This window comes from Toxotes jaculatrix, chromosome 3, assembly GCF_017976425.1.
Source record: "Toxotes jaculatrix isolate fToxJac2 chromosome 3, fToxJac2.pri, whole genome shotgun sequence".
NCBI classification, from domain to species: Eukaryota; Metazoa; Chordata; class Actinopteri; family Toxotidae; genus Toxotes; species Toxotes jaculatrix.
In genome coordinates, this window is record NC_054396.1 from 15,806,739 (window position 1) to 15,818,330 (window position 11,592).

The following is an 11,592-nucleotide window of genomic DNA, read 5'->3' on the forward strand; positions in this document are numbered from 1 at the left end:
AAATATGCAGTGGATACTGAAACTTGTCATACTTTCCCTTCCCTCAGTTTTTGTTACAGCTTTTTGAGTGACTCATTTTAATACCACATCCTGACAACATTAACAAATGGAAAGTTTTATAAATCTGTGGAATAAAAGTAGACAATAATTCAATAACTCAAACATTCAAGACTTATTTACTTATTTTTCAGTACCTTGGAGATGTCTCATGGACATCCTCTTGTGTAATTTTCTCTTATCATTTTTTTCCATTTATTTATTCATACTTTCAATCCCCATAAATCTTCTGTCTGAGATGTTTCTCAATGTGTACATTTTTATCTGTCAAACAGCAGTAATGTACGAAGTATTCAGATCCTTTCCTCACATAAAAGTGTCAGGATCTCAATGTAACTATATTGTTATAAGTAAAAGTCCTCAAAGGCTTACAAAGAAATGAAAGCAGACTTTTAAAGATCCAGCACATCCATGATCCATCCCCACAAGTGTTTTTACCTATTCTGCCTGATTAGACTAGACCTCTCCTCTTGACTGCATGGGTGTCCACAGAAAAAAAAAAGTTGCCCTTTTATCATAGGTCTTTTTCAAAGAAGACATTTTGACATGTCACAACAGCAGAAGCACAGATTTAAATAATAAAATTAATGATAGCTAAGATCTATTTTGCTTCCTGGAACACTTGAGTGGAACAGAGCTATTGTCAAGATTACTAGTAACATCTGTGCTTTTCCTATTCTGACAAGTAAAAACATGTGGTACTGTGATCACCAGTATGGCTTAATGGGTACTGTGAACAGAACAGAGACCTAATTCATGTTACCTGTGCTTTTATTGCTACAGGTCAAAATCTCTTCCATGAAAAAGTCTGAAGAACGCAGACGTTTACAGTGAAAAGTGATCATGTGTCTCTGCACCATAGACTGTATATCTGCACAGACAGACACAGAGTCCTTGTACATACTTCAATAATGTTTTTCCTGTTTAAAATTCTACTAACTAATTAAACATAAGTCTTGAGCCTCCAACCGTTACAGGAAGTCCAATGAGCTAAACCAAAAGAAAAACAGTCGGTTATATGTAATTGTACTTTCAGCTAAAAATGTGCCTCATATAACAACTCTTATATGCCATAGCCTCACAAACATGACATTTGAAATATATGTGTTCAATATGATTATATATGGATTACCATAGTGGGAATGTTCAGTAACACAGATTCTGGCCACTGTTTTTCACTAGCTCTCTTTAATACAAGATGCTTTCATCAAATAGGGGTATAATGCAATTGAGGCTCCAGATATAGTTATAAAAATCCCAGGCTTTCAAAAATGCCTAGATACCATGCTGATCCATAGGACCAGAATTACAGCAACATCAATACAAACATGAAAAAAACAAAAACAAAACAGATCTCTCCATTCTCACTGACTGTTCAACGCACATTACTTCCTGGCATTTGCAGTTTACGAAGTTTGTTGAATAACTCCAAGTACTGAGTCATGGTGTCAATGCTGTCTGCTGGTGCGAAGAGTCCTTCAGGCTTGGCAGCAAACACAGATGGCAGTTCAAGGATGCCGGGGCTAAGAAAGGACTGCATGAACTCCTTCATGAGATTCCAGCAGTCCCCTGGAACCACACAAGGACAGTACTCCACCTGAGGAGACACACCAAGAGTTAATGCAGTCAGTCGGCAAACATCTTCACTCTTCACTCTCCCTATTGGGATCAAACTATGAGCACACACCTCTACTGATATCCCTCTGGCACTGGAGCTCACTGTCACGGTACCAACTTTTATCAAGAAGTCACAGTAGCGGTATCTTGCACCACGGCACTCCACCTTGTGTCCCTTGGAATTCTGGAAGTGGCTCTTTAGCTTCACCATGAGGACATCAAAGTTTGCATCAGCTATGAGACAGGGTCCACCCTCAAACAGGGCCAGACAGCTCAGGGGAGTTTCAGTGTTGTGCATCACATATAAGAGCTTGGTGTTCTGACCTGTAACAGAAAGGAAAGACTGATTGTAAAAGGTAAATATTTGATCAAGTACTTCATTAATGTACAGCACTGTAAGTTAGTATCAATACTTTTACGTCACAATTTTTCACTTCTTACATACAGTGAGAGAAAAATGGCTCTACTATAACAATTTTCCTGTCATCCCATGTTCTTAGACACTGAAAACTGCATTAAAATATAGAGTGGACAGAGAAATATTACCGCTTCCTAAGGTCTGGTATGTCTCACAGTCTACACAGAAGCTTCCCTGCTTCACAGCGCCCAGCTGCTCCAGTTTCTTGTGCAACATGTCCACTGTCTGCTGCACACTCTTCCCCTCCGCCACAGGCACCTGGGACACACTGCAGGACAAACAAATCCTCTGAGAAAACATCAGCCTAATCTGAAGGAGGGGGCACTCAGAAGACAAGTGACGTTTTCTGTTTTTAGTAATTATGGTCACATAAGGTTATCAGCGCTGCGCCCGGTTTTGCAGAGCATCGTGTGACTCAAACACAGCGATGCAAAGTGACAAAATCATGTGTGCGGAAGCTGAACCGAGAAGCTGAAGACGAGGCTATGTGTAAATTAGGGCTTAAAATGCGAAAATTTTGAATATAGCTTTAGAAAAAAACCCATAATCATCTCACCAAGTGACTCCCATTGATGTTTTGCCTCCAGTTGTAGTCGAGACTTTCGGTTTAACACATCCGGGTTACAAAGTTTGTCTTCCGGTAAAGTTAAATCAGCGTATTTAAGATTTTAAACAGCGAAAAGACATTCTTGACAATCAGTGTTGCTGTATGTATTAATATATCCTCCACAATAAAATAATTTAATACCAACAAAAACTAAGCTAACTTTAACAAAGACGTCTCTATATTACGTGACGTCTTACGTCACGTCCGCCCTGCCATGGCTATCTGCACGTGTTGAACAAGTGACTGTTTACAGTACTTGTTCGTTTTAGACTTCAGCTGGTACATGCTAACAAAGAACACCAATATTGTAGCAGTCAAAGTGCAGAGATGCCGAAAGTGAAAAAATCCAGAGGTGGAGGAGGAGGGGGAGGGGAGAAGAGCGGAGGAGCCGTGGCGCTGGCTGACCAGATCCTGCAGGCGGACACGGTGCGAGCCCGAGGCCGGGTGAAGAGCAGAGACAGTCGGGTAGAAAACGAAGACAAGTACGTAGACGAGCGTCTATCGAGGAAGATCTTACAACAGGCCCGAATTCAACAAGAGGAGCTTCAGACCGAATATGGGCTGGCACCAGAGAAGAAGAAAACACCGGTCACAGTTCTCGGTAAGTACAACCACAAACATTATGTAAAGGTTTAAAATCACAGAAATGTGAGTGAGTGGAGACTGGTGTGGCAGGGCTAGTTCGAGGTCCATGAAGGGTTGCAGGTATTAATTCATGGATAACTTAACACACTTGTCAGTAATTTGTATTTGTCTACATGTTTTAGATTCATCATACAGTACGTTTTGAAACGTATGGTCTCAGGCTGTTATTAGAGATTTTGGACAGGCCCCTGGATGCTAAAGCCATGCCCATGTTAATGTGAGTGTGGCTATATATTTTGCCGTCTTTGTCTTGTAAACAAATTTTAGGGCCTGACTCTCAGGATGCAGAGTCAGATGAGGAATGGCCAGCGCTGGGAGAAGCAGGTGCTGGTGACAGCGATGCAGTGTGTGACACTGAGGTCATCGTTGACCCTGACGATGAGAAGGCCATTGAGATGTTCATGAATAAGAACCCCCCAATGAGGCAAGACACAACATAAACTTGGCTTTACCTTAGAAGTAGCTGTAAACTTAAATGACACAAACTGTTTTAAATGCTCAGCTGTGTTTTCTTTTTGTGGCTCCTGTAGACGAACCTTGGCTGATATTATTATGGAGAAGATCACAGAGAAACAAACTGAGGTAGGAACAGTAATGTCGGAGGTGTCAGGACAGCCAATGCCCCAGCTGGACCCAAGGATAATTGAAGTGTACAAAGGTGTCAATAAGGTGAGCTGTTCTAAAATGTAGACCTTTACACACACAGGTGAACGCACCACACATGAACGTACATACAGATGGGTGAATAAAAGGAAAAACCTATTTAAATGAGTGGAGAAACATTTGTACACGGCATATGGTAGCCACTGAATGGTATCAAAATGATTTTAATGATGTGCTGTGGCCTTCACGGACACAGGATGTTAACTCAACTCCTGTAAGAGATCTCAGAGCAACGTGTGAGACAAATGAAGGACCATATTTTGGAAAGTTTTTCATTTATTACTTACTTACTTACTTATTTACTTACTTATGTGTATTTAAAGGCTTGTTGAAGTAATTCTGGAGATGCGTGGTAACACAAAACGTCATTAAGTCACTTTTATCATGGTTTTTCCTTTCACTTGGTTCCATGTGTAGCTGGATTGTGTGATGAAAATGTGATTTCTTTTTACCAATCTGCCTGGTTTACCAGTGCAAATTCATGTTTTTTTTTTGGTGGTCTGATGATGATGATAGTGATGATAGTAAGTCTACTAAAACTCCTCCATCTTCATGAGTAGAATTGTTTTGTACAAACCAGTGAACACTGCCTGTTTCTTGAAGAGGCCTTGTAAAGACTGCCTTAACAATTCTGAAGCAAGTGTCTATTTTTTAGTGCCCTTGTGTAAATGTGAAGAGTTAAATTGTCATTTCTGTTGTTCTGATTCAGGTTCTGTCAAAATACCGCAGCGGTAAATTGCCAAAGGCTTTTAAAATAATCCCAGCACTTGCAAACTGGGAGCAAGTTCTTTATTTAACTGAGCCTGAGACCTGGACTGCAGCTGCCATGTACCAAGCAACAAGGTGAGTTAAAGTATTACTTTAAACAAACAAACACACAAAATGATCATATTTTAACATAATACAATGAAATATGTTTTCCATGCTTTTGTTATAGAATCTTCTCCTCCAATCTGAAAGAGCGAATGGCCCAGAGATTTTACAACTTGGTGTTGCTGCCCAGAGTACGGGATGATATCGCAGAGTACAAGCGACTCAACTTTCATCTGTACAGTGCCCTGAAGAAGGCCTTGTTCAAACCAGGAGCATGGTTTAAAGGTGAAACAGAAAGCTAACCATTTTAAAGGATGTTTAGTTTTGTTAGGAGGAAGATGAGAAGACTGATACTAATCTCATGTCTGTGCATTTAAGGGACCCTGTAGAGTTTCCTTGTAAACAAACAGCAGTGATGTTTACATTCAGTATAAATCACTAAAATGCATTATGTGTATCCTTGAGGAGTCGAGCACTTTTCCTTCCTCATAAAACAGTTGCGAAAGCAGATTCTTCTTTAAGGTTTTAACATTGCCTCCATGTTTCACCAGCAGTTTTCTATTTTCTTTCTTTGCCTTTGTAGATCTGTAAACCTGTAGATCAGTACCATAGTGTGAAACCATTGGTAGGACTGTTTATCTGTAAAATCATACCCAATGCAGTTTCAGAATTTTTATTTAATTAAGGACTGGATGTATTAGTGTCAGTCCTTCTAGTTTCAAATGTTTAAATGGTTCCAACAGTTAGATGGAAAATAATATCCCATGTCCTTTAGAAAGCAGAAGAGGACAAGCTGAGAGTAAAATTTGAATAGTGTGAAAGTAAAATTTTTCTTGAAAGCCTGATTGTTAACCACCACCAGTCCTATCCCTCATACCATCCTTAGTGTTGAAAATGAATTACTAGCATTTTGATGAATTGAAATCCTGATATGCCTCGTGGGGTTTTGGACAGTAGCCATCATGTTTGGTATTAATTTATTTTTTTTTATTAAATGCCCACTGAATATTGGGCTAAGCCACCCAGTCACACTCAACCCTTAAAAATAAAACGTTGGGATAGTGAATGAGTAAGAGGATTTGACAGAAGAAGAAAATACGAGCTTTCTGGGACATGTCACATTTCTAATTTCAGGACTAAATTTAGAAATTTTATTCTGAGGACTCTGACAGAGGATTAGCTGGTGTCCATGGGGTAAAAAAAAAAAAACACCATTGGTTCTGGAAGCACAGTAATTAACACACTGCAAATTTAATTGGGTCAAATCATCCTTCATATATCCAGAACTTGTTTTGGCCACTAATTGTTATAGTTTCTTTTTTTTAAATCCTGTCAGTCCTCTGTGTTCACAAACTGTCCCAGTTTGATGGAACAGTTTTCCACAAACATCCAGTGACCCATATTTTGAAAACCACAGATATGAGATAACACCACTAGGTGGCAGTGTTGGTCTCAAAGACAATGTATTGTATACCACGTAGAGTATGAGTGAGAGAGCTAAGTGACCACTAGAGGTGGAATTTTTTTCATTAGTGAGGTCTTATAATAATATTTGATTTTAGTTGATGAAGTAACACTTAATTTTATATGTATATTTCATGATATACATTCAGTTAGGGCTCTGTAATAATGCATTAAAACTACTTTCCATCTGCTAAAGCACAAAGTTATTAACACTCCCCTAATATGTATGTAAATTAAGTAAAAGCAAAGGTTTATATTAAAGAGACACTGTAATGTAACATTGATGCTTCAGGTAAGATAAAGTGTGGTGCTCCAGGTAATTACACTCAAATATAATGGATATAGCGTTGAATTGTCAGTGGACAGTAATTTTAACACCAGCACGGTCAACTCTGTCAATCCCTTCCCAGCTATCCACACCATAGCATGATGAAAGATACTCTCTCATCCGTCATTACTGGAAGTGTAGGATCCAGTGTTTTAAGTGCTTTAGTCATACTAAAAGTCAGGATTATCTCAGCTTCTCCTGCATCAATTTTGACCTTTTTTTAAAAAAAAAAAATCTGTATCCACACATAATGGAAGTGCAGTTCAGAGCAGTCTTTTTGATATTTTGTGCCCCCTCTGTTGCACAGGTATACTGATTCCACTGTGTGAATCAGGGACATGTACTCTCAGGGAAGCCATCATCATCGGGAGCATTCTCACAAAGTGCTCAATCCCTGTGCTCCACTCCAGGTAAGGTTTCCTGCCACTGACATCCACCAGCAGACACATGTACACATCTTAGTGTTAGATATAAGATTCAACTAGTTGTCCTTAAAAGCTTTATATTGTGCGATGTTGGCAACTTAAAGCAACAGTCAAGGTTGCATAACATGGAAGGTTGTATAACATGCACTGTGTTTGTCTTTCAGTGCTGCGATGCTGAAGTTGGCAGAGATGGAGTATAACGGCGCCAACAGTATTTTCCTGCGTCTCTTGCTTGACAAGAAATATGCCCTGCCTTTCCGTGTCCTAGATGCCTTGGTGGCTCACTTCCTGTCCTTCCGCAATGAGAAGCGTGTGCTTCCTGTGCTGTGGCATCAGAGTTTACTCACCCTGGCTCAGCGCTACAAGGCTGACCTGGCCTCCGAACAGAAGACAGCGCTGCTGGAGCTGCTAAAGATACAAACACACCCTCAGATCTCTGCTGAGATTCGCAGAGAACTGCAAAACTCAGAGTCGAGGGATATTGAAATTGGGCTCCCTGTTACTGTGGAAATGGACTGAGGATTCAGTCTGGTGCATCCTCATCCTCTGATCTTCCTGTTCCGTACAGGCGCAGATTCGAAGATGCGAGTGACTCATTACATTGTTGTAGAGCTATAATTCTGTTCTCCTGCCTGGATGAGTTCGCACATTTAAAAATGTGCATCAGTGGTAATGTAGATGTTGGAACTTCATATCACGAATCCTGCAGTTGCTGTGAAGTGATTGCTTGGAAATAAAGTCTGGTATTTGTGTACATTTGATTAAGTTTGAATGCCAAAAAAATCTGGATTAAAAACTGAATCCTTAAGAGTTGGTCAGGGATAATTTGTTTCTCTCCGTTTCATATTCACAACTGTTAAAGAGATACACAAGATAGTAGAAAAAAGTTAGGGAACATAAGAACATAAGGGACTGTATTTAGTTTTAATTGTAATATGTTCATCCCAGTCATCCCAATGACATGATTATTAGCTGAGGCTTGTGTGGTCCTCAAAGCATTTGCTTGCTTGCCTTGGTATAATTAATAAGGAAATAAATTCTGATAGGTATATCAGATGCTCAATAACATAGCTAACCCTCTCTGACCTGTCAGTTTTGTTTTTTTCATTGAACATATCACTAAATACAGACTCACGGAACACACATTTCCTGCCAATCAATGAATGAACAATGAATCAATAATAAAAATGAATATACTAATGTGAAACAATAATGGCAAAGATATTGGTGAATAGTCAACACCTAAAAAAAAGAAAAGAAATTAAACCTACTATTTGTGAGGGGACTCAGCAAACAACTTACCAAAAAAAAAAAAAAAAAAAAAAACATTGTAAATGTGACATTTACATATGTACATATATGTAAAACACAATTAGTTATTGTTAGGGTCTGTCCTCTGTACGTCTGTCTAAATGTAGTTAGTTGATAAGGAGCAAACTGAAAGTATACGTTTTTCTTATTACTATTAACCGTAGCTCATTAGGTTTATTTTTTGTTATGTTGTAGGACGCTTTAAAACGAGGCAGCAGATAGTGGACCGTTACAGGACGGTTAGCTCAGCTAGCCACCGTACGACATAATCATGGGTAACAGCTAGCTTAATTAGCTGTCAAGCTGCTAAGTTACATTGATATTTTAATTGATATATTAACATTTTTCCCGAAACCACGTTGAATGTTTCTGTATTTAATTTCGTTGAATGAATCTCTGTGAAGATGAACAGCTTCAACGTGAGTCCAGAGATGAAAATGCCGGTGGAACGGACCGTGTTGTGTTTCTCCGGGCGGGCACCGACCCTGCCCTGACCGGCGACCGAGTACTGCACCACCTCACGGCCCTGGAGAAGTCCTGCCAGGTGCCCCCCTACTTCGGAACAGTCCAGACTGACATCCAGCCTTACATGAGGAGGATACTGGCTGTGTGGATGCTTCAGGTACGCATATTAGTCAGACTGTCCCAAAACTTCCAAGTTAGCTGACCTGTAGTAAAACAAACTGCTTCCTGACAGGTGTGCGAAGAGCAGAAATGTGAGGAGGAGGTGTTTCCACTGGCGGTGCTTTACCTGGACAGTTACCTGAGCCGTTTTGCCATTGAAAAGTCCGATCTGCAGCTCTTAGGGACTGTTTGCATGTTCCTGGCCTCCAAAATGAGAGAGACTGTTCCCCTGACGGCCAGCAAGCTGTGCATCTACACTGACAACTTCCTTTCAGTCTCAGACATCCTGGTAAATCTCTTTTATCTAAACTAAAATTGCATTCGAAATAAAAAAGAATGGAAAAGAGTCAGAGATCAGTCTCTTTAGAGGGGATTAATGATGGCTCTGTCTCTGTTGTATCTCTCCATAAACAAGGTAGACAGCACACAACACTAAATTAATACCTGCAGGATCTGGTGTCCCCAGGTCCAGGACTACTGCTACATTATTCCTTCCCAGCCCAGGGGAACACATCTGAGGAGTCCTGAAATAGTTAACTTGATCAGAGGAACATACCTTTTCCACTCACATGGGTGGTTTTTCTCATTTTTGTGGTTTTCTTAAGAACTTCTGGATAATTTTACCTTTCATAACGCCTCTTAAAAGCATTCAGATAAAATATGCTACAACGTGATAATCACCTCTGGGCTGAACAGGTCACAGCTTGTAGAGCTGCTAGTAGCCCTAGCCTCTTTTTTAAGGGGAGACAAGCCAAAACAGCTGGGAAACACTGCCTCATCATCTTTTGCAGACATTCTGTGAATTGTCCACATGTGTGCAAACAACTTCTGTATCATGTGTGAGTGTCCCTACAGTGGGATCATGATGGTGGACTGGTTCAGAGGAATGTGTGTCTTGCAGCAGTGGGAGGTAGCAGTGGTGTCCAGATTGGATTGGTGTCTGGCCTCTGTGGTGCCCTCTGACTTCCTGGAGCCAATTCTTCACGCTCTCCCTTTTGTTCGACCCCTCCACCATCAAAACATGCGCAGGCATGTCCACTCCTACATTGCTCTGGCTGCCACTGGTAAGTTATGTAACTGGGTTGCCAACACATAAGATGGTATTTGCTAATTAAATTCAGCAGAAGACAAAATGCATGGAAAAAAAATATTTGAAATGGTATGTTTTGCCTACCATTTTGCTGTGTTGAATGATTTCTGTGCTCATTTAAAAGGCCAATTTATCATTCCAGTGCAGTAAAAGTAATGATTTTATATCCCTTGTTATCGAAATAATGCTATCAGTTTTTAGTAAGTGAGCATTGAAGGTAACTGGTGAAATTAAATGTCTTTCCATGCAGTGAACAATGGGCACAAAGCAGCCATAACTTTGATTACGATGTGTCAGCAGTTCATTTTGGAGACAGAGAGCTGAGTTTGTGTAATCCTGTATTGTCTGCTGTGAAAGACCTGCGTCCAACTATTCAGCTGGCTGATTTCCCACGAATCTCTGTGATGCTGCTCGAGGCAACAGGTCACAGTCAGATAGGACTCTTTTAGACAGACTATGACATTACAGCTCATAAAATTAAGATAATTCCCGGCTCCAAACATTGTGACCCATTCAACAAAGGTGTCTGAGCAAGGATTGAATGGCTGCCTTTTTGTCTCTGTGTTTCTCCTGCCTGGAGCAATTAGGATATTGTATCAGATTATCAGGTTTTGGGATAATGTCTGCTTTTTAGTACACCCTTTTGTCTGTCAGGGTGTGTCTACAATAGTGGCATCCATCTGACTGTCTGCCATCTAACCTTTACTGACTTTCTCACTGTTGGATTTAGCCTTAAAGTAGTTTAAGTGAACTACAAAGTGGTCAGCATAATCAAGAAATATTATATATGGTTCTTTTCACTTTTATTGTACGAGTAATCTTTCACGTTTATCCTCAGACTGCAGGTTCTCTGTGTTCTTGCCCTCCACTGTTGCATGTGCCTGTGTGAGCATTGCCACGCAGAGGCTAAAGCTAGTGGACGCTGCTGTGTCCTCTGATTCAGTGATGAAGTTTCTGGCCAGACTTTTGGCCATTGATCTGGTAAGGGTAATGTTTAACTGACATTTTCAGATAATATCTCTTTTGACTTTGCCCTATTGACAGCAGTGACCGGCATATTTGTGATCACTGTCGCAAGCTGGTAAATGCATGTTTAAAAGAGCAAGCATGCAAGTATTGGTCAAGATCCATAGCAAAAGTCTGTCCATGACCTACTCATGAACTTCTGGGTGAACCTCTGGTTGTTTTTCTTTTAATCTGACCTTGAACAGAGCTCAGTCCTCCTCTGCTATGACCAGCTAGGGAGCGCGCTGAAGCTCAGCCTGCCCTCCTGTTTCCAGGACAGTGTTTGCAGATCAAGAGCGCACAGCTCCGAGATCGGCCTCACCCCTGCTGACATTCAGGATGTTGTATTGACATCGGTGACATCACCCCAGGAAATCAAGCGAAAACGCTCCTCCCTGCCATGAATAGACAGGATAAATTTTAAATGCACAGCCATGAGAGAGAACAAGCTTGAACACCAGGCAGAATGTGTTTACATGCCATTCCTTCTTGATCTTAATTGTTCTCAGCACGTTACGACAGTTT

The 11,592-nt window shown here is 40.5% G+C and overlaps 3 protein-coding genes across 3 annotated transcripts; 2 read left to right on the plus strand and 1 right to left on the minus strand.

The window, feature by feature from the left end:
- Positions 1 to 243: 243 nt before the first annotated feature.
- Positions 244 to 2,706, minus strand: med20 (mediator complex subunit 20). Its single transcript, XM_041033600.1, has 4 exons — positions 2,649 to 2,706; positions 2,221 to 2,360; positions 1,745 to 1,998; positions 244 to 1,654 (listed from the first exon to the last, which is right to left on the minus strand). The coding sequence occupies exons 1-4, from the start codon at positions 2,660 to 2,662 to the stop codon at positions 1,433 to 1,435; spliced, it is 630 nt and encodes a 209-aa protein (XP_040889534.1). The 5' UTR covers positions 2,663 to 2,706; the 3' UTR covers positions 244 to 1,432.
- Positions 2,707 to 2,910: 204 nt separating this feature from the next.
- bysl (bystin-like) lies at positions 2,911 to 7,845 on the plus strand. The gene is made up of 7 exons (XM_041033576.1): positions 2,911 to 3,300; positions 3,612 to 3,768; positions 3,875 to 4,013; positions 4,717 to 4,850; positions 4,945 to 5,105; positions 6,920 to 7,022; positions 7,202 to 7,845. The coding sequence occupies exons 1-7, from the start codon at positions 3,027 to 3,029 to the stop codon at positions 7,554 to 7,556; spliced, it is 1,323 nt and encodes a 440-aa protein (XP_040889510.1). The 5' UTR covers positions 2,911 to 3,026; the 3' UTR covers positions 7,557 to 7,845.
- Positions 7,846 to 8,619: 774 nt separating this feature from the next.
- ccnd3 (cyclin D3) lies at positions 8,620 to 11,471 on the plus strand. The gene is made up of 6 exons (XM_041033489.1): positions 8,620 to 8,623; positions 8,753 to 8,970; positions 9,046 to 9,261; positions 9,874 to 10,036; positions 10,901 to 11,043; positions 11,274 to 11,471. The coding sequence occupies exons 1-6, from the start codon at positions 8,620 to 8,622 to the stop codon at positions 11,469 to 11,471; spliced, it is 942 nt and encodes a 313-aa protein (XP_040889423.1).
- Positions 11,472 to 11,592: the final 121 nt, after the last annotated feature.

Excerpts from the sequence above, each read along its gene's own strand:
- med20 (XM_041033600.1), bottom strand. Across the intron at positions 1,999-2,220 it reads ATACCAGACCTTAGGAAGCG|GTCAGAACACCAAGCTCTTA; the intron begins GTAATATTTCTC and ends TTTCTGTTACAG. Across the intron at positions 1,655-1,744 it reads CCAGAGGGATATCAGTAGAG|GTGGAGTACTGTCCTTGTGT; the intron begins GTGTGTGCTCAT and ends GTGTCTCCTCAG.
- bysl (XM_041033576.1), top strand. The coding sequence starts at position 3,027 with ATGCCGAAAGTGAAAAAATCCAGAGGTGGAGGAGGAGGGGGAGGGGAG. Across the intron at positions 3,301-3,611 it reads AACACCGGTCACAGTTCTCG|GGCCTGACTCTCAGGATGCA; the intron begins GTAAGTACAACC and ends AACAAATTTTAG. Across the intron at positions 3,769-3,874 it reads AATAAGAACCCCCCAATGAG|ACGAACCTTGGCTGATATTA; the intron begins GCAAGACACAAC and ends TGGCTCCTGTAG.
- ccnd3 (XM_041033489.1), top strand. Across the intron at positions 8,971-9,045 it reads TGGCTGTGTGGATGCTTCAG|GTGTGCGAAGAGCAGAAATG; the intron begins GTACGCATATTA and ends GCTTCCTGACAG. Across the intron at positions 9,262-9,873 it reads TTTCAGTCTCAGACATCCTG|CAGTGGGAGGTAGCAGTGGT; the intron begins GTAAATCTCTTT and ends TGTGTCTTGCAG.